General features: G+C 38.3%; 1 protein-coding gene across 8 annotated transcripts in view; it reads right to left on the bottom strand.

Moving 5' to 3' along the window:
- The window catches only part of LOC306877896 (pleckstrin homology domain-containing family A member 7-like), a 106,752-nt gene that overhangs the window by 37,497 nt on the left and 48,423 nt on the right, over positions 1 to 20,832 (bottom strand). For all 8 annotated transcript variants that reach the window (XM_079429917.1, XM_079429915.1, XM_079429918.1 and 5 more), the window contains 4 exons: positions 10,300 to 10,411; positions 8,093 to 8,197; positions 7,630 to 7,702; positions 3,542 to 3,642 (listed from right to left, as the gene is read on the bottom strand). In XM_079429917.1, the coding sequence (XP_079286043.1) occupies positions 3,542 to 3,642; positions 7,630 to 7,702; positions 8,093 to 8,197; positions 10,300 to 10,411 (391 nt within the window). The remainder of the gene's footprint in view (positions 1 to 3,541; positions 3,643 to 7,629; positions 7,703 to 8,092; positions 8,198 to 10,299; positions 10,412 to 20,832) is intronic.

The following is a 20,832-nucleotide window of genomic DNA, read 5'->3' as shown; positions in this document are numbered from 1 at the left end:
CATTTAAGTTATGTCCAATATAAAAATATTTTTTGCCCGAGGGAATCAAAGTTATATCTTTGCAACAAATGTTGTCTACAGATTAGAAGTTGTAAATGACCTGGAATATTCCTCAGAAAGAAATTATATTTACATTAAACATTCAAGAAGACACTGCATACATTCATTCATATGTTTAATTCCAAAACCTCTCCTTTGGCTTTAATGTCTGTGAGAAAGTCATACATATTCCAGAATAACAATTCAGATGTGTTATACATTAAACGTTTGGGGTCATTCATTTTATTTAAAGAAATTAATACTTTTATTCAGCAAGGATGCAATAAATTGACCAAATGTGACAGTAAATGTTACAATGCTGTTCTTTTGAACCTAATATCACAGTTTCCGTAATAAAATATATAGCAGCACAACTGTTTTCAAAACTGGTGATAATAAGAAATGCTTCTTGAAAACCAAATACGCATATTAGAATAATTTCTGCAGGAGTAATAGCCGCTGAGAATTCAGCTTTGTTGTCACAACAATAGATTACATTTTATAATATTTTAAAATATATTTAAAATGCAATATTTCACTATATTACTGATTTTACTTTATTTTTGATACAACAACATTAAATCGACCCCAAACCTTTGAACGGTAGTGTATATACAAAAAATGTAAATATAATTACATCCACACATTTAACCACAGACGCACTTCATATTATAGTTACACTACTGAAAATTGAAAAGTGACTGAATAGCATATGAGAGTGTAGAAATATGTGGATGATAACCAACACTGGAAATGCTGATGCATGTGATGAAGTGAGAAGAGGAATTGAGCAATGCCAGTCTGCAACAGTCCTTATCTTTACTATGAGATTCACACATTCATAAGGACATATCAGCATATCCAATATTCACACCAGGGAGATGAATATGAAGATAGGATTGTCGAGCTGGCATTGCCTGTTCCTGAGGAAGCAGAATGAGTTGCAGAATGCATGCTGAAACATCAATGCACATGGGCTATGTGCATTTTTCATCTGCCTAGGAAAATGCCATACACGGGATGATGATGGAGTGGAGATCTGCTGATAGTAATGAATGGAAATGAAAGTACCTATTCATGCAAGAGGCTGACTCAGGAGACGGCCCTTCCACCAGATGCACCCGGTTCAGCTCCCATAATGCACCAGGTCACAACAGGAAGCAATAGGCCAATAGGAATGAGAGAATAAAAGTGAGTTGTGCAAAAACAGAGGGAGGTGAATCACGGCCTATGTGAAAAATGTTAACCAAAACTAGAAGATGTGTTGAAATGTCCCTGGTTGTGAAATACCAGTCAGATAAGCAGGGTGAGTGGAAACGCAATTAACATTAGAGGCAGCAAAGCTAAGCAGAAATACACCACTGGGAGAGCAAAAGTACAACACTCCAGAGAACAGGACAAGATGAGTAATGAACATCATAACATTTAACTGCTGTAGTCGAATAAATGAATCAATTAAAGCTAAGAATCATGAGTTCTTCTATGCTCAAATTCAAATACATGTCATATCATTTCCTATATGAAAAATAAGACCTTTCATGACTACATATTCTTAGATCTGTCAAAAATCAGACAGTTGATTCTCTGAAAAGAACATTTTTAAGAATCATTCATTCGGTATTCAGGCTGCACTGTATGTTTTTGATTGACTAAAAAACTGCTCATACTCAAAGATGCAGTCACATTTACCATTGGTCTGTGAATTTTTGAGTACAAAATCCAGGCATTTCAATAGAAATTCACACAGTCTAGAATTCTGCACGAGGGGGAAAGTTTTCCCCATGCAGATTTGATCAACAGATCATATTTAAATACAGAAATGAACCTTACTACAGACAGTTCTAAAGATATCTTAATATTACAGAAAATAAACATGCAAGACTCTTCTTCACATGTACAGTATGCAGACAAACTAATGAATTGCTGACTAAGAGAAGACGTTAGAGCAGAAAACATTAGACCAACAGCATAGCTTGGGGTCTAATTCAGATGAAAATAAAGCAGCCAGATGTTCAAATAGCTGCTGGCTAGTTTCACTGATGGAGATCTCCTAACTAACAACCTGCTAATTAACACCCAGAGCACCAATGAGAGAACAGGGCCTCTCACCTTGCTCTGGTTCATTACAGACTGTAGGGCAAGTAAGAGGGAGGATATTAGAAATAGAGTAGATGTATAATTAATCTGCCTGCTGGCACAACAGTCAAACAAATTCCAGCAATGGGGAATACAGGCAGAGTAATGGAGTTTGAACGATGCACTGCGTACCCATAAGGAAGAATGACTGAGCGGAGGAAATGAATGAGCTGCAGTGATGGGATCAAACATTCCTGGAGTATTGTTCTTCAGAAGAGGCTTTGCTTCAGGAGGAGACCGAGGTAGATTAAGCAAAAATGCAAAGCTTGACACAAATGTCAAAGTTAGAGGTTAGCTATCAGTGAAAAAAAATGCAGTTTTTTCCACCTCTGTGGTACAAGAGTTTAAGCCAGACTTGATTTTCCAGAGCATTAGGTATAAAATAAATGGTTTTAAGCCTTCTGGGATATTCTGTTCTTAAACATTATTTCACTGTCCGCCAGACCGAGGTAAACAGTGGAAGGAAGTTTGTGAGGCTCAATGGAAGCTTGCCATCAACAGGCCTCACTCAGAGAAGGGTTTAGATAACGATGTTCCCATGTCCGTTCTGTGAAAGAGAACAGGGCTGTGGAAAACTTGTTGAACTTGTTGAATTGAGTTGGGTGGAAGCTCAGTGTAAATTCAAGTGAGCAAACAGCAGCTTCAGTGATGCCAGTATTGTGATAAGACATCGAGGGGAACAGTACTAGTCAAAAAGAGATGGGCTATTCCAAATTTAAAGAATAAGTCATGAGAGGCTGCAAGATACAGTGTTTTACTACATTTAAACCATGCTGGTAGATAATACAAAGCTCAAAAAGCTTAAAAAATTAGTGGTATCAGCACTATGAGTAAAAAAAATACAATATTCAATTCAATATTGTTTTATATTGAATATTGTATCTATTTCAATAATATAGTAAGTAATACAATATAGTAATGTAATAATATAGTATTAATACAGTTTATCAACTACACTGTTTATGGCTGCTAAGCATTTTAAAAGTTAAAATGTCAGACACTTCTAACTTGGATCGTTCTGAGGGTCTTTGTCTCCATTTGACAAGAATATATTAGGTAACTGAGTACAGGAACATGATGCTATTAGTTAAAACAATCAGACTTTTAGTTGAGTTCCTTATGAGTTTGTGAGCACCCTGAGCAGAGAAAGCTTACTTAGTGATCTATGTGATCAGAAGAGGGCAGAGAGGGGAGCCAAACAACTGCCACATTAATCAATCATCCCTAACTGCTGCCCACACAACACCACTGATAATATGCCACATGACATAGACTTCCTGAAGGCGTAGCCAATGAAGCCAGTGAAGGTGAGCCTACACACAGGAACAGAGTAGCATTAGATTGTAGATTATCATGATGCTCTTACCTTGAAGGCGTACTTGCGGTTGATGTGGTCCTCAGGTCCCACGGGGGAAATGACATAGCTGGGCAGAGGAATACTACCCAGAACCGTCTCTTCTCGACTGTCTGTGAGCAAAGTACAGATATTAGGTGAAAATGTTTGAAAATGGTTAGATTACAATTGAAAAAAGGTAATTGGTTTGTTGGCAATACTCTTAAACAGACATACAGTGCCGCCCACTGATATTGGCACCCTTGGTAAATATGATTAATTTAGGTTGTTGAGTTTCGCAAAATGGAAAGTAGCTGTAAGAAAATAGCTAAAGCATTGAAAATCCCCATTTCAAACCATCAGGGCAATAACTAAGAAGTTCCAATCAACTAAAGATGTTACAAATCTGCCTGGAAGAGGACGTGTGTCTATATTGTCTTTATGCATGGTGAGGAGGAGCTTTTGTGTATCTAAAGATACTCCAAAGATCACAGCTGGAGAATTACAGAGAGAAGTTGAATCTTGCGGTCAGAAAGCCTAAAAAAAATGAAAAAAAATAAAACAGCCCCTACATCACCACATGTTGTTCAAATGGGTTTCAAGAAAAATTCTCCTCGCTCATCCAAAAACAAACTCCAGCATATTCAGTTGTCAGATATGACTGGAACTTCAAACGGCACTGGCTTCTGTGGTCAGATGAAACAGAAAATAACTTTCTGGCAGCAAACCCACCAGATGGGTTCGGTGCAAACAGGGACAAAAAGTACCCCATGCCCATGGTTAAATATACTGCTGGATCTTCAATGTTGTGGGCCTGTTTTTCTGCTGGAGGTCCTGGACATCTTGTTCAGACACATGGCATCATGGATTCTATCAAATACCAACAGATAAAAAAATCGAAACTGACTCCCTCTGTAAGAAATCTTATAATGGACCATGTTTGGATCTTCCATCAAGACAGGGCTCCAGACAAAAAAATTGAGTAAGGAGCCATTGGCTCCTATAAAAGAAAAACTTAGGCGCCAAATTATTTTTTTAGGTGCCACAGAATAAAAGTGGTTTATTTTATTATTATCATTTTATTTTTCCCCCCTATTTTAACATTTCAATCATTTTGTCATGTGTTTATGTCTTATCTTTTCTAGGCTTTATCAGCATTTTAATCCATCTTGTAGATGATCAGGTCGACCGGGGGACTAAGGTTCACTTAAAGTGTGAATTAAATGTCTTTTACAACTTGAAATATACAGTCACAAAGAATTGTTCGTTACACAGAATCTGTACCAATATCATGGACCATAAGCATCACTTGGCAACTGAGTGCAGTGCATCCTATAAATGTTGTCACGTCTTTCACACATTCAGTCTGTTTTTCTTCATTAGTAAAATGCAATTTTATAGGAGGAGTTGAATCATGTACAACAGAATAAGTAAAAATATTAATATGCAACAGCGCATAAATATAGCAAAACGCTCCTCTTTATAGTTATTTTTCTAGCTGACTGATGAGTTTATGGACACTGAGTGGTTATTCTGAGGTAAATGTATTACAATGCAATGTTTACAATCTTTATACATTTCCTCAGTTTGAAACAATGAGCTTTTACATAAAACATTTCAGTAAGTTGTACTATAGGCTTTCTTATTGCCTACCTTTTGATCATGTTCATTTCATACTATAGTAGTAAATCGAAATATATAATGGGTTCACTTGCTGCTTTAACTGAGGTGCTAACGCGATCCGGACGCATGCACGGACCGTGTGGACGCGGGTACTGGTGTTTATATTACCGAAAGTGTGCGCTTGTGGTCCGCATTAAAGAGCACCCAAACCGCATAATTTGAATTTCGTAGCATTTTAAAGCTGATACTTTGTTTTATTAAAAAGTCAGACAGCACAAAGCTTTTTGCGATTACTGGATGGCAAGTGCGCTTCAAATAACAGGAAGTCCATGCATTAACAGAACACAGCATATAGACTAAGATCTCGATAAGAAGATCGACCGGACAAGTGTAAATGCATCTGGTTGTTGAAACCACATATGGTAATTTTACTCCTCCCATAATATTAAAATAATAGATGTGTGAGAGCGTTTTATAGGCTATATGGCATGTTATAGTCAGATATGACAGCGCAATGCAACAAGCATCACCGTGGACGAGTAGCGGAGTATTTCTTCAGCAAGCGACGCGCAAACTGAATGAACCTGAAAGTAAGTCGCAGACGCTCAACACACAATCTTCTTCATTAAAAGTAGCGAGACTAGTCTATCTTTCCAGTGCTGATGTAGCGAGACTAGCCTATCTTTCCAGTGCTGATGCCGCGCGCTCTCTTGTTGCGGTCTCTGATATTGAAATTAGCTGATAATTAATAAAATTATCCATTGCTTTCATTGACATGAACTCCGTTATATTTGCATATGAAGCGGGAATTGAAGAACGGATTTATATCCGTTTTGCGAAGACACATTTATGTGGCCAAGTGTAAATGGGGAAACGTTTTAACAAATCATATAGATATCCGATCAGAGAAAATGCATGAAGTGACCAGGTGTAAACAGGCCCTTTCAGGTCTCTCTCACTGCGTTCAGCAGACTGTGCGGCAGAGACGAGGACTGTTTGAAACTCTTTTCCAGTAAAACTTTGATGCGCATCGTCTTATGTAAGTTTAATACGTGAACATAACAAAAGATGTGAGCGCAAAACAATCGGGAAAAAAGTCCTTTCATGCAAATTATATATAGTCGCCAGTGGCGACCTCAGCAAAAACTTCACTCGCAAATTAATATTTTTGGTCGCAAATGCGACCATTTTAGTCACAGTTTGGAGCCCTGCAAGACAATGATCCAAAACAAACATCAAAATCAACACAAAAATGTGTCACTGAGCACAAAATGAAGCTTCTACCATGGCTGTCTCAGTTCCCTGACCTGAATCCTATAGAAAATGAGTGGGGTGAACTGAAGAATAGAAGCACCAACATGGAGCTAGTATTCTGAAGGATCTGGAGAGATTGTGGATGAAGGAATGGTCTCTGATCTCTTATCAGGTGTTCTCCAAACTCATCAGACATTATAGGAGAAAACTCAGAGCTGTTATCTTGGGAAAAGGACGTTGCAATAATTGGGTGCCAATAACTTTGGCTAACGTGAACTAGAGAAAAACATTTATTTAATAAATTTCCCCCACTTTCTGTTTTTTTTATTTCAATGAAAGGTTAGAATTTTGTAAACTTTTTGAATGAAAGATCAAAAGGATAAACAATGCAGGTTTATTTTCACAGCCACCTTTGCTCATATTTACCAAGGGTGCCAATATCAGTGGGCGGCACTTTAGATGAGAGAAAATAAGCAAGTTCAAAACAGTTCTATACTTAATGTGAACTGTGTTAAAATCATATCGTTATTCAATATGATATGTGCAAGCAATAGGGATAAAGATAGTAAATTAAAAACCTTCTATTACGTATTAAAGTGCCCCCATTATGCCATTTTTAAGGTTGCTAATATTGTTTTATGAGTCTCCTAAAACAGGTGTACATGCATCCAAGGTCAAAAAACTGTTCAGTTCTCTCAAAAAACAGCTTTAATTTTACCTCATTTCTAAATGATTCCTAAACGACTCGTGTGAAGCAGTTAGAAGAATCAGTCTCTCTAAACCCCTCCTTTCCGTGAGCACTCGCTGCTGTGATTGGTCAGATGGTGCAGTCCTTTGTGATTGGTCTACCGCATACAGTGCAAATGATAGCCATGTGTGGACATTATGCAAATGTGTTACTTTGTGACGTACAGCCGTAACAGAATAACATTCAAATTCCTAACAACTCGTTTAGGCAATTGCGAGCAGACTCTTTTTTTTTTGATAGACAATAACTTTATATATCGTGCACTTTCGGCTTCACAACTTTGCAGAACGTTTATGTTCGCATACTGCTACATGACACACTGCATGAAAGGTAATATTCAAAAAGGCATAATAGGGGCACTTTAAATTATAGGTACTCTCATAATAATGTATTAAAGAAATTGAATGTTTTACTTCTAAAACATGATTATTGTGCAATAAAATTAGAGACTGTTTTAGATGATTGCAGCTAATTAAAGCTGAGTATTATAACTCACCTTTATAGTAAAACAAGCAGTAATCAGACAACACAAACCATTTCCTCTTCCACAGTCTCATGCCTGAGCTGTCCTGATGGTGGAAGAACAATAATCAGCCCACAAAATAATTTTCAGAAAATTAGAAAGAAAAACAAACTGTCAGTTCATTATCCAAAATTACTAACCAATGTAAATATTAGTATTAGCATTTAATTGAAGGTCTCTTTATTTAGACTGAATATCTATTTAATATGCTATGTTGAATAACATGTTTAGTAAATCAGCTTATTGCCTGTGGGGGGCTTAGTTCATCATAAGGCCTAATTAAAAACTAATCTAACATCTGAACACCATTCAGGTAAGATCAATTCAACATTTATTGGCCAGGTATGCATAACATACAAAGAATTTACTGCTGGTATAAGATCAAAATCAGATTCTGTAATCACTCGCATCAGGGTTTCACTTTTGAGGGCCGCACCTGTTTGTAGAGCCATCCTCTTACCACCACTGGGACATTAGGGTTCCTTTTGATGGAATGGTCACGCTTGCCAAAGCAATGCACCTTCCCACTGGGTTTCAAATTCTGTGGTATTTAAAAGAAAAAAGAAAACCACTTGCTTCATTTGATTTGATTAAAAATGCTGCATACACAGGCATCAGTAAGGTAAAGTGGCATCCAAAAGCATTTGGATGCTTGACTTTGTTATTTTTAAGTGTGGCCAAAGTGTCAAAAAACATTCTGGGGTCAATTTATGTTCAAGGAAAACACTTTTACTGCAAATTGCTTACAATAACAGGGTTTGTTGCATTTATTAATCTTGATTTGTACAAAGCTCGATTCAACTGATCATTTGTCAACCCAAATGTGCACACTTGCGTGTTACTTGAGTAAAATGAGATTTTTTTTTTTTTTTTTTTAAAGTGAGACAATGACTGATGTCCACCAGGAGCCTGGTTTATTCCCAGGAAAGTGTGTGTGTGTGCATGTGCGTGTGCGGTCCTGGTAAATCCTACATTATGGGGACAAAATGTCTTAAAGATAGCAATATCCAAAATCCTCGTGGGGACATTTTTTGGTCCTCGTGAGGAAACAAGCTTATAAATCAAACAAAATGAAATTAAAAAAAAAAATTTAAATGCTAAAAGTTTCCTGTGAGGGGTAGGTTTAGGTTGGTGGAGGGAAAAAGAAAACATAGTTTGTACAGAATAAAAACCATGGAATGTCCCCATAAAGCATGGAAACACAACGTGTGTATGTGTGTGTGTGTGTGTGTGTGTGCGCATTCAATTTATAAATTTATATAATGACACAGGTATGACACAGGTATTACAAGGTGAAGGTGACTTTTCAGGACATTGACCCATGTCCCCACTTTTCAAAACGCTTATAAATCATATACAGAGTGAGTTTTTGGGGGAAAGTAGAAATGCACAGTCTCCTGTGAGGGCTAAGTTTAGGTGTAGGGCAATAGCACATACAGTTTGTACAGTATAAAAACCATTATGCCTATGGGATGTCCCCACTTTTCACAAAAACGTGTGTGTGTGTGTGTGTGTGTGTGTGTGTGTGTGTGTGTGTGTGCGTGCGCACAGAGATGAGGGCCTCTGGGATGATCAATTGGTTTGTGAAAGCTCATATGATGCTGACTCAGTCCTGTCATTGACAGGCCAGCATCAGAGTCTTTACCACATAGTGACAAAGCCAATGTGTGTCAGGCCAGGCCATTAAAACTTCATTGTGTCAAAATCACTCTCTAATAGGGAGAAATATCTCTGCATTCCCATTACCAGTGCAACTTGATAAATGTATGTATGCATGCAAAATGAGTTATGATAAACAGCATACATGTTATCTAAAAATATGTAAAAAAAAAAAAAAAAAAAAAAGTATGTTTTAAATTTTTTTTAAATTATATAAATAAAATTGTGTGCACATACATTTTATGTAGATCGATATAAACACTCACTTTTATATAGATATTACTTTAAATTATTTATTATATTTAGAATACAATTTTATTAATTACATTTTTTAAATGTATTAAAAATTTCAAATGAACACCCAGCCTGAAATGTAAGAGCTTTTCAGTTCTTCGATCTCTAGTACAGCCCATATTCTGTAACACCTGGAAAAACTCTATAAATGGCAGTGTATATTAATGCACTAGACCGAGACAAAGTATTAGCGGCACCAGTAAAACAGTTCTGCTGCATTTACACCTAGAGTGTAACTGTGCCACACACACTCAGATTTAATTAGCAGGAAGTAGTGAGAGGTGTTCTGTGCATTTCTCAATCGCCTGCAGATGTTCTATGCAGTATTACCTCATGACCTCTGCACAACGCAGCTGTCCTGCACAGGAGATTAAGTCCAGCTTCTCTGGTGCTAGAAAAATCAGTAACCTGGCTTGGGTCATTTATCAGAATTGGAGGAATATAGCAAAAATAGATGAGGCTAATTTACTCTCCCCATTACCTATAAAAACATTATCAGTTTTCAATGATTTAAAATGAGATACACACACACATTAGTAATGGTGAGGCTCGCTAGATAATTAGCCAGCTTGGCACTTTCAGGAACCGGAAGTGCTCTGTGTAAATGTTTGCCCTTATTGACGATCAGGACTATGACAGACTACATTAAAACAGTCACAGATCAGCACTAAATGAGGCTGAGCTTCTCACCCTGGATCCTGAGGTGGTGTCCGCAGGGGATGAGGACACAGCGACAGAGGACTCGCTAACCATACTGGGAGGTCTCGGCTCTGGTGGTGGCTTGGACATGCGTAAATTTGCCCTGCAAGAGTCAGAAATAAAAGACATGATCTTCACCAGGTATAAGGTGTGGTTACTAATACATGGTGAATTCATCAGTGAAAAAGGTACATTTTTGTAATTTAATAGCCAACAAAGCAAAGCAGAGACTTGGGACACAAAGTGTTCAAAAGAGGAAGAGACTCAAGTAACACATTGACAAACACATTCCCTGAGGGCAGACTACTCAGAGACCAGAACAGGAGGAGTAGTCAACAGACAATATCATAACTCAGCATAAGCAACTCTAGTGAGAGTATTAGTCTCAGGTGACCTGAATATGGTAACAGTGACAACAACATATTAAGAAACATATCCTAAAAGACACATTTAGCACCTGTCAATCAAGTGAAGTCTACATCTACAGTGGGGATCGAAAGTTTGGGCACCCCTTGCAGAATCTGTGAAAATGTGGATCATTTTAACAAAATAAGAGAGATCATATACAATGCATGTTATTTTTTATTTAGTGCTGTCCTGAGTAAGATGTTTTCCATAAAAGATGTTTACATATAGTCCACAAGACAAAAAAATAGCTGAAATTATTAAAATAACCCCATTCAAAAGTTTGGGAACCCTTGGTTCTTAATACTGTGTGTGATTACCTGGATGATCTACAACTGTTTTTTTGTTTTGTGATGGTTCTTCATGAGTCCCTTGTTTGTTCTGAACAGTTAAACTGAGCACTGTTCTTCAGAAAAATCCTCCATGTCCTGCAGATTCTTCAGTTTTCCAGCATCTTTTGCATATTTTGCATACTTTTGCATATCTTTTGCCTTTCCAGCAGTGACTGTATGATATTGAGATCCACATTTTCACACTGAGGATGATTGAGGGACTCAAACACAACTATTAAAAAAGGTTCAAACATTCACTGATGCTCCAGAAGGAAACACGATGCATTAACAGCCGGGGGTGAAAACGTTTTGAATTTGAAGCTCAAGGTAAATTGTACTTAATTTGTCTTCCAGGAAACATGCAAGTATCTTCTGTCGCATCAGAAGGGCAGTACTAAATGGAAAAATATGATATTTCAACAAAATAAGAAAAATTTGGACATCTTCATCCTGTTCAAATGTTTCCAACCAATATTCAAGAAAATGCCACCAGATTCATTGGGAAGTGCTCCATATTGCATCAGGACAATGACCCAAAACACCCTGCCAGTTCAGTCAAGGAGTTTATAAGGGCAAAGAAATGGAAAGTCTTAGATTGCCCAAGTCAATCTCCAGATTTAAATCCGACTGAACATGAATTTCACCAGCTGGAGAGGAGAGTAAAGGCAGAAACTCCCCAAAACAACACCAAGAGTCTGGTGATGTCTATGGGTCACAGACTTCCTGCTGTGATTGTGCGCAAGGGAACTGCAACTAAATAATTGCGATAAGGTCGCAAAACTCTGGACTTTTGGTAGTACCTAGGATAGCAAAGTCCACTAAAGGAGGTAGATCTTTTTCACATTTGGCTCCCAAACTCTGGAATAGCCTTCCTGATAACGTTCGGGGTTCAGACACACTCTCTATGTTTAAATCTAGATTAAAGACACATCTCTTTAGCCAAGCATTCACATAATGCATTTTATAATCTTGTACTGTAGTATATCTGATCAAATGTACATTATTATTATTCTTTAGCTTGGGATGGAACAGCAGCTACGCTAATTATGTTTCTATTTGTCTCTGTTTCTGCCACGGGATTAACATCCCGTGGTAATTAGGAATGACAGAAGCTTCAGTCTGGATCCAACCCCTAAATGATCTGAGATGACCGAACACCTGAGAAAAGATAATGCCAACCCCTCAGAGGATGCCAACGCTCAGACAACATACAGAATTACCAAATGACCACTGGAACTAGTTGAGACCTTACAATCTGACTTTGCTGCAGTTAAATTGAACTGCTGGTTTGTTGGCCAGAGGCCAATGTTTGATATTGATATTGTGATATGTTTGATATTGATATTGTGATATGTTTGATATTGTGCAGTTGCTTTGACACAATTTACATTGTTAAAAGCGCTATATAAATAAAGGTGACTTAATAGCTTTTAATCTTTTATATCTGCCTTATGTTCAACTGTCCCAATACTTATGCTCACATCAATGAGTGGGATGAACTCTAAAAGTGCTGTTCTTTTTATTTGGTAAAACATGTATGTGTTGAAACGGCCAATAATAAAATGTGACATTCTGTAGTTTTGTCTCATATTCATCTTTTAATCATATTTGCAAATGTCTTGACTCCACAGCCAACAGAGCAATTTTGTCTTTACTGTTCCAATAATTATAGAGGGCACTGTATCTATCTATCATTTTATTTATCAGTCTATGAATGTATTTGCATATCTACATATTTTTATATATTTATCAAATATGTACCATCAATAGCTAGCTATACAGTAGGGATGTAACGAGTTATACAGTACAAATAAATCACGATAAATCATGATAAAATTCTCCACGGTTTTAAGTTTTAAGTAACTGTCTCACGTGCGCAGAGTAGTTTCGTTTCGAGTGAAAATTCAGATTTTTTATTTTATTGCATGTTTGTCACACTTTAATGTTTCAGATCAAACAAATTTAAATATTAATCAAAGATAACAAGTAAACACAACATGTGACCCCCCGTTAAAACATAACTGTGGTTTATCACACCTGAGTTCAGTTTCTCTAGCCACACCCAGGCCTGATTACTGCCAGACCTGTTCGCTATCAAGAAATCACTTAAATAGGACCTGCCTGACAGGACTGAGTGAAGTAGACCAAAAGATCCTCAAAAGCTACACATCATGTTGAGATCCAAAGAAATTCAGGAACAAATGAGAAAGAAAGTAATTGAGATCTATCAGTCTGGAAAAGGTTATAAAGCCATTTCTAAAGCTTTGGGACTCCAGCGAACCACAGTGAGAGCCATTACCCACAAATGGCGAAAACATGGAACAGTGGTGAACCTTTCCAGGAGTAGCCGGCCGACCAAAATTACCCCAAGAACGCAGACGACGACTCATCCAAGAGGTTACAAAAGACCCCACAACAACATCTAAAGAACTGCAGGCCTCACTTGCCTCAGTTAAGGTCAGTGTTCATGACTCCACCATAAGAAAGAGACTGGACAAAAATGGCCTGCATGGCAGAGTTCCAAGACGAAAACCGCTGCTGAGCAAAAAGAACATAAAGGCTCGTCTCAGTTTTGCCAGAAAACATCTTGATGATCCCCAAGACTTTTGGGAAAATACTCTGTGGACTGACGAGATAAAAGTTTAACTTTTTGGAAGGTGTGTGTCCCATTACATCTGGCGTAAAAGTAACACAGCATTTCATAAAAAGAATATCATACCAACAGTAAAATATGGTGGTGGTAGTGTGATGGTCTGGGGCTTTTGCTGCTTCAGGACCTGGAAGACTTGCTGTGATAAATGGAACCATGAATTCAGCTGTCTACCAAAAAATCCTGAAGGACAATGTCTGGCCATCTGTTCGTGACCTCAAGCTGAAGCGAACTTGGGTTCTGCAGCAGGAGTGACTTTGGAGCAAAAGACTTTGGAGTGGCCTAGTCAAAGTCCTGACCTGAATCCTATTGAGATGCTGTGCAATGAACTTAAAAAGACGGTTCATGCTCGAAAACCCTCCAATGTGGCTGAATTACAACAATTCTGCCAAGATGAGTGGGCCAAAATTCCTGCGCTGTAACACTTTTTCACACCACTGTATATTATATGAATTAATTAGGAATTTTGGGTTTTCATGAGCTGTATGCCAAAATCATCAATATTAAAACAATAAAAGGCTTGAACTACTTCAGTTGTGTTGTAATGAATCTAAAATATATGAAAGTCTAATGTTTATCAGTACATTACAGAAAATAATGAACTTTATCACAATATGCTAATTTTTTGAGAAGGACCTGTATATTAATGTACCTCTGAAGGTTCTGACTGTCTTCAGAAACGATTCGATGGCATTTTGTTTTCGTCTTCGCTCCATGTACCAATACCTAAAGGAAGTGTTCTTAATTGCAATACTGCTTTGTCCATGGAGCTCACGGGAATCCGCTGTATTTCAGCTTTTCCATATAAAGCACCACCTGCTGTCAGTGAGTGGATTTACAGAGACATATTTAAATTCAGTCTGTGCGCACTGCAGTCTCTGTCTGGCCAAAAACGGACCAAATTTGCATGCCCTGCAGTAAATTTTGACCGGTTGATGAAAAACAAGCTTATGTGGATTCTACAATTATCATTCTACAATTATCATTTTGACTTAACCCTTTTCTTTATTTAAAGGCTGAAATGTGAGGTTTACTTTTATATGAAACTTTTTCAAAGCTTTATTTGAACATTTACATTATTTATTTGAACATGCTATTAAGTGAAGTGACATACTGCCAAGTATGGTGACCCATACTCGGAATTCGTGCTCTGCATTTAACCCATCCAATGTGCACACACACAGCAGTGAACACACACACACACCGTGAACACACACCCGGAGCAGTGGGCAGCCATTTATGCTGCGGCGCCCGGGGAGCAGTTGGGGGTTCAGTGCCTTGCTCAAGGGCACCTCAGTCATGGTATTGAGGGTGGAGAGAGCGCTGGACATTCACTGCCCCCCACCTACAATCCCTGCCAGCATGAGACGCGAACCCGCAACCTTTGGATTACAAGTCCGACTCTCTAACCATTAGGCCACGACTTCCCAATCGCATATACATACAATGTTTTTGACTGTCTTCTCAGTGTTTCTTACTTTTAGACAAGTCGACTAGTCGTTTACAAAATTTTCATTTGAAATTAACCATACCACATATCCCTACTACATACCCACCTAACCTACCTACATATATCTACCTATCCATCCATCCTCCAACCACCTAACTACTTACTTATCGATTTACCTTCCTACATTCACTATCCACCTGCCTACCAATCTACCTAGTCACAACGGGATTAATATGAATTGTAACAGTGCCTCATTTGGAAGGTAGAGAAACCCCAAATTTAGCTCATCTTGTTGTGAGCACCCTGTGAATGAGGAGAGCGGAGGAATGCGCTGCAGCTGAAGAATGCAGGGCATCTGCAGAAGTCACATTACAAGTCACGGTCACTACACTCAGTCTGACTCTGCATGAGTCTAATGGTTCCACTGGAATTACCATAAAGAGAGTCTAAACACTCATATCGAAAGTAATGTTCCTTAAATATGTGTTTAATAATAAATGATTTACCAAATGTTTGTGAAATGCCAGAGCCACAATCTCTGTGATACAAATGCCTTAATGCTAGGCTGCTTCCTGGAAGTATTTAGCTCCATTTTTCTTCCTAATAAGGAGAACTGCATAAAAAGCTGCATTGAGATTCAGGTAATGCTAATGTAACATTTTGGGTCAATCAGCAGAGAGAAGAGTAGAACGCCAGAGATGAAGGAGAAGGGGGGGGGGGGGGGGGAATAGAGGACAGAAGAAAGGTGAAACAAACTGTCAGAGCTGCTTCTGCAGGCAACAAATAAAAAACTTCTTCCAAGCCCTGTCAAAGAGAAGTGTCAGATTCAAAGACTGCAGGGAAAGGTATAACCTAGGGCGAATGCCACCAGAGCACTGCACCACTCAACCAAACATCTGTCACATTTCTAAATCTCCTTCAAGTAAATGACAAGGCATTTTGGACTGGTACCCGAGGAGTTATAATTCATTGGATAGACAGTTGCCTTTTCCTGTAAACATGCCAAATTAATTTGTTATTGGGTAAATAGTTTACTCTGAAAACAAAATTCAGACCTAAAGTCAGAGCCAGACAGCACAGCCACACAGTGCCTACAGTCTGTCTGATGCATATTACACACAAAATTGCCAAGCGCTGGCTGAAATAGCCTACAGCAATGAGATTGGCTGGCTCAACACATCTTCCAGAAATAAGGCTGTATAGGGTTTTTTATCAGTGTGACTGGAAACAAAGCTGTTTACAAGGTACCAGACTGCTCACATTTCATTTATTTTCCCTTATTCTACCTTGTAAGCTCCAGCTCTGGTTTCAGGTTTGTATACCACTAACACCTCATCTGTGTTACAGAGCAATACCTGGTGGCATCAAATCTCCTAATCTCTGCAAGATAAAAGTTTAATTAGAGGCGCTCACTAGCAAGAACCACAGGGGTCTTTATTACTTTCCAGAGGCACTACAAATAATTTTCTGCTTTTTTAAAAACAGTTCCTAAATGGCATGTAAAAACAAAACACATCACATTTGGTATCTTACATGCAAATCAGACCGTCTCTTCCTGTTTAAGTGGATGAATTAATAGCAAAAGTGCACCAGACAGTCAAAAGTCTGGCTATGTGAGACTAAGGCCTACAGTAAGTGAAATGAAAACAGCACCACTGGTACTCAAGCATATAATTGTAATGTCTATAAAATGTAGTAGACTCTCAGAAGCCTTCAGAGTAGTAACAAAAATCTCTCTTACAAACAGCTCTGACTCTCAGGGACACTCTTTTAGAGAATCATCTGAAACTCACACCATCACTGACATCACACAGAAGGTGTGGATACGACACATATGGTGAACTCTGATGTATGAGTGGGTTGAATCTAGAACACGCTGAGAGAGCAGATAAGTGAAAAACCTACTGCTCTTAAATCATCGGCTTCATACATCAAATAACACACTCGGGACATAAGGGTATAACTGACCCAATGTGAAGGGAGAAACTTTGGGAAAAGCTGTAATAGCGTAATAGAGCTGTTGCAGAATATGATTTATTCGACTTGGACAAAAAAATCATGAATTTATTAGCATTTATTAAATTATTAGGTATAAGCACAGGTAAGGCTACCTTCTAGGCATTTCTTCCAGATGCACTTCTGCCAGTGCCGGTTGGGCAGCTGCAGGGTCATCAGCCGGGAGCCACCCGTCCTTGATGTTTAGCTCCTTTAATCCCGGAACATTTCTAGGTGGTGGAGGCCCCTGCAGCTGCCCTAGGACTGTCTCTCCCCCATAATTATATATTATGTAGATTTTGTTTTATAATCCACAAACATAACATTCAGTTATAACTTGATAAAATATAATAAAACTAAACCAAAAATAATGTATAACAAATTTATATGGCATCACATTTGACAGTTTTTTTTTTTTACCACAAATCTACAAATACAAGTGCTGATAATACAAAATAAACCAGTGAGAAACAAAAATGCATGACGCAACTGAACAAGGTCATCAATCCAAAAAATAAAAATAAAAAATTTATTATGCTGCTAAAACTCAAAGCAAGCAGATTTCCAAGCCACATGTCAGGCTGACTCCACGCTTTTCATGGGTGCTGGAGCTTACAGTAAAACACAATAACCCTGTCCAGAAACTGACACATGCACACACACAGACAGCCCCTCAACAAGATCATAAACAGCTTTTTTTTCCTGTGGAATGTGAGGAGTTCCTGTAGTGTGACAGAGTCAGGAGGTGTTTGTGGCCCGTGTACAACATCAAAACAGCAGGAAGCTACAGCAGCATTGTCATGGGAAGAGCTGCAGACTGAAACAACGCTGCTTCTTTCTCCCCCTCATTTTTCACCTCACAAACTGGCTTCCATCCAAAATTGTTTGAAGTATGTTTGCACCTTGGGACTTACTAGTGTTTTAACTAGGCTTGATATTATTTACCTACACTGTCTTTTGAATGGATGGGTACAGAGGGCCTTTATTTTATTCTGGAGAGATGAGAAAGATCCAGGCTGAAGCTCAGCAAGATCTTAAGTCTAAAGAAAAAAAAGCCCACATTCTGTTCCCAAATGCCCAGAGCTCTACAGAAGGGGAGCCTCAGACCTAATAACCTGGTTAAGCTGCATAATACATAGCATACAGTGATGTATAATGAGCTCTACTTACTTTACATGATGATACAGCAGTTCTCAAACTGCTACCAAAAAAAACAACATGAGTGATGGATTCAGATACAGTAGTACTTTGTTGGGTACCATGTACTCAATGATTACCATATTCAGAAACCATGGTATTTAAATGGTAATTTTTGTTAGTGATGACTGTATACTAAAAAAAATTATTACTGGCTGACTTTACAATATCCTGCTTTTTGCATAACTTCCAGCCAAATATATAAATAAAAGGACATGGATCATTAATTTGTTTCGATTATTGTACAATGTGACAAAGAGAGATGAAAGTTTAGAAACACCTAAACAAAAATATATTCCTGCAAAATACCACAACTGACCTATCATTATTATTAATATTTATTTCCAACTTAATATATATAAAAAGTATTCTCCAATATTCTCCCATTTCTCAATGGTAGTGTAAAACAGCACCCTTTTTACCATGTCAAAATCAGCTCTGCTTTCAGCAACCCGTTTTAGTCCATGTTCCTTTATATGCTAATGAGCTCTGCTCACCCTGCCCCTCTCTTCTGTGGGGTGACGCGCAGTTCTCGTGAGACTGGACTACTTTAGCCGCGGAACTTGCTAACTAGCACGTTATTAGGAAAGGGCGATTTGCAAAGATTCATAAAAGAACCTTATACTCACTTCTTCTGTAGGTGAGGCTGAATGCACGAATGATTCGCGAGTACATAAACGCATTTAGGTAGATCGGGGGCACATTCCCTTTAAAAACAAAGGTAATCCACTAAATGATGACTGCTATATTCATTATTACATCCAACAACAGAGTACCTCAATCGCTTAGGATAACTGCTAAGACACATTTCAGTTCAAACAACTTCTAAAAGTGTATGTTGTATCCAATGACCCCTTTAATTTAATCTAATTTAATTATACCAGTACCATAGTTATTATATATATGTGTGTATAGGGTTTTTTGTTGTTGTTGTTCATTAATAGACATTACATAATATTATTTAGGTTCATTTAAAGACGAAAATTTTAGATATTTTTCAAACGTGAAATTAACTTGTACATGAACTAAGAATCTGAGTACATGAACTAAGTACATGAACTAAGAATCTGAGTACATGAACTAAGTACATGAACTAAGAATCTGTTAAACATTATATAATGTACTAATGTTTATTAATTATGTTAATAAAAGTCACCAATAAGTGTTGTATGCAGTTTGGTCATTAGAGAAATTAATAATTCATACAAAAAGACAAAAAGTCAGCCTTTGTGGCCGACAATGCACCATGCCCTAGTGTTTGTTGAGATGTGCACTGTGCTCAGATTAGCCATTCAGATCAATATTACTGCACTACCAGGGGATCAGAACACTTCTATCACTGCATACATTTCCACTGAAATATCGCAGAACACATTTTAGCCCTTCACTGAGAAGGGGTGGGAGTATACAGTGCTATTAAGGGCACTCAGATCAGCTGAAATATCAGCATACTACATATTTAAGTAGGGTGTGTCTGTGGCTGTAAACCATAGTGAGTACATATTCTCCAGAATTCGGGATCTACAACTTAATACACAGCCATGAAAACCTGCAGCAACATACTGGTTGTGATGAATAATTTTGATATGTCTCTGCTGACGTCATGACATATTTCAGGAGGCTTTTCCCAATCACAGCTGTTAGGGTGAGGTTAGTTTCCATAGCTAGATTACTAGAGGAAAAGGCAACGGTTGCTGGGGAGAGAAGAGTGAATGAGGCCGAACTTGTGCTTAAAATAGCACTTATGAGCAGCCAGGAGTGGTAAGTATTCCAGTTATGTCCTGTAACTTCACTATCTCTCTCTTCTACAAACCACAGGCATTCGAGAGCCAACAAAACATTAAGAGTCTCGCCGGCTTATCGACACAGCTGCAAGTGACAAACTTCCTCTCTCGCTTAACACGTTTGGCCATGATCTTTGCCTATTGGGCACTCAAACAAGAGGTCTGTAAGCTGGTAAACTAATAACTAGATCCCTCTGTTACACAAAGCACAAGTGACTCTCCTGATGATGGTTAATTTGAGCCTGAACCTGGCACAGGGCCTCCACGCACTGTGCCCCTAATGAGAAGCAATCAATCAACCCCGGCAGCAACATTTACTTACCTGTCATCTGCATGAGCAATGGTCTTCATGGCCGTGTGTGATATTCCTATGAGAGCCCAACATTCTGAATCCATGAGCCCACCTCTATATGGAGAACATTGAGTGATAACAGAGAAATCGAGGTAGGTGGCTGAACTTCGTAATAGTTTTCACCAGGGTTTGTTTCAGCAGGCAGCAGAACATTCAAAATAAACAGCAAGCCCTCGGCTTGTTCTTTCCTCTGGCTTTAGTGAGTAACAGAATGAGATCTGTCTCAGCGGGGCATGTAAATCTGAGATCTCTTAACCCTCACAGCACTGATGAGGTAGAAATCCCAGCTCAGCTTACTGGCATATAGGAAGACAGAAATTAATGGAAAGGAAGAGGAGAGGAACAGGTGCTGTGGTACG

This window comes from Barbus barbus, assembly GCF_936440315.1.
Source record: "Barbus barbus genome assembly, chromosome: 2".
NCBI lineage: Eukaryota > Metazoa > Chordata > Actinopteri > Cypriniformes > Cyprinidae > Barbus > Barbus barbus.
This window is presented reverse-complemented; position numbering and strand designations above follow the sequence as displayed.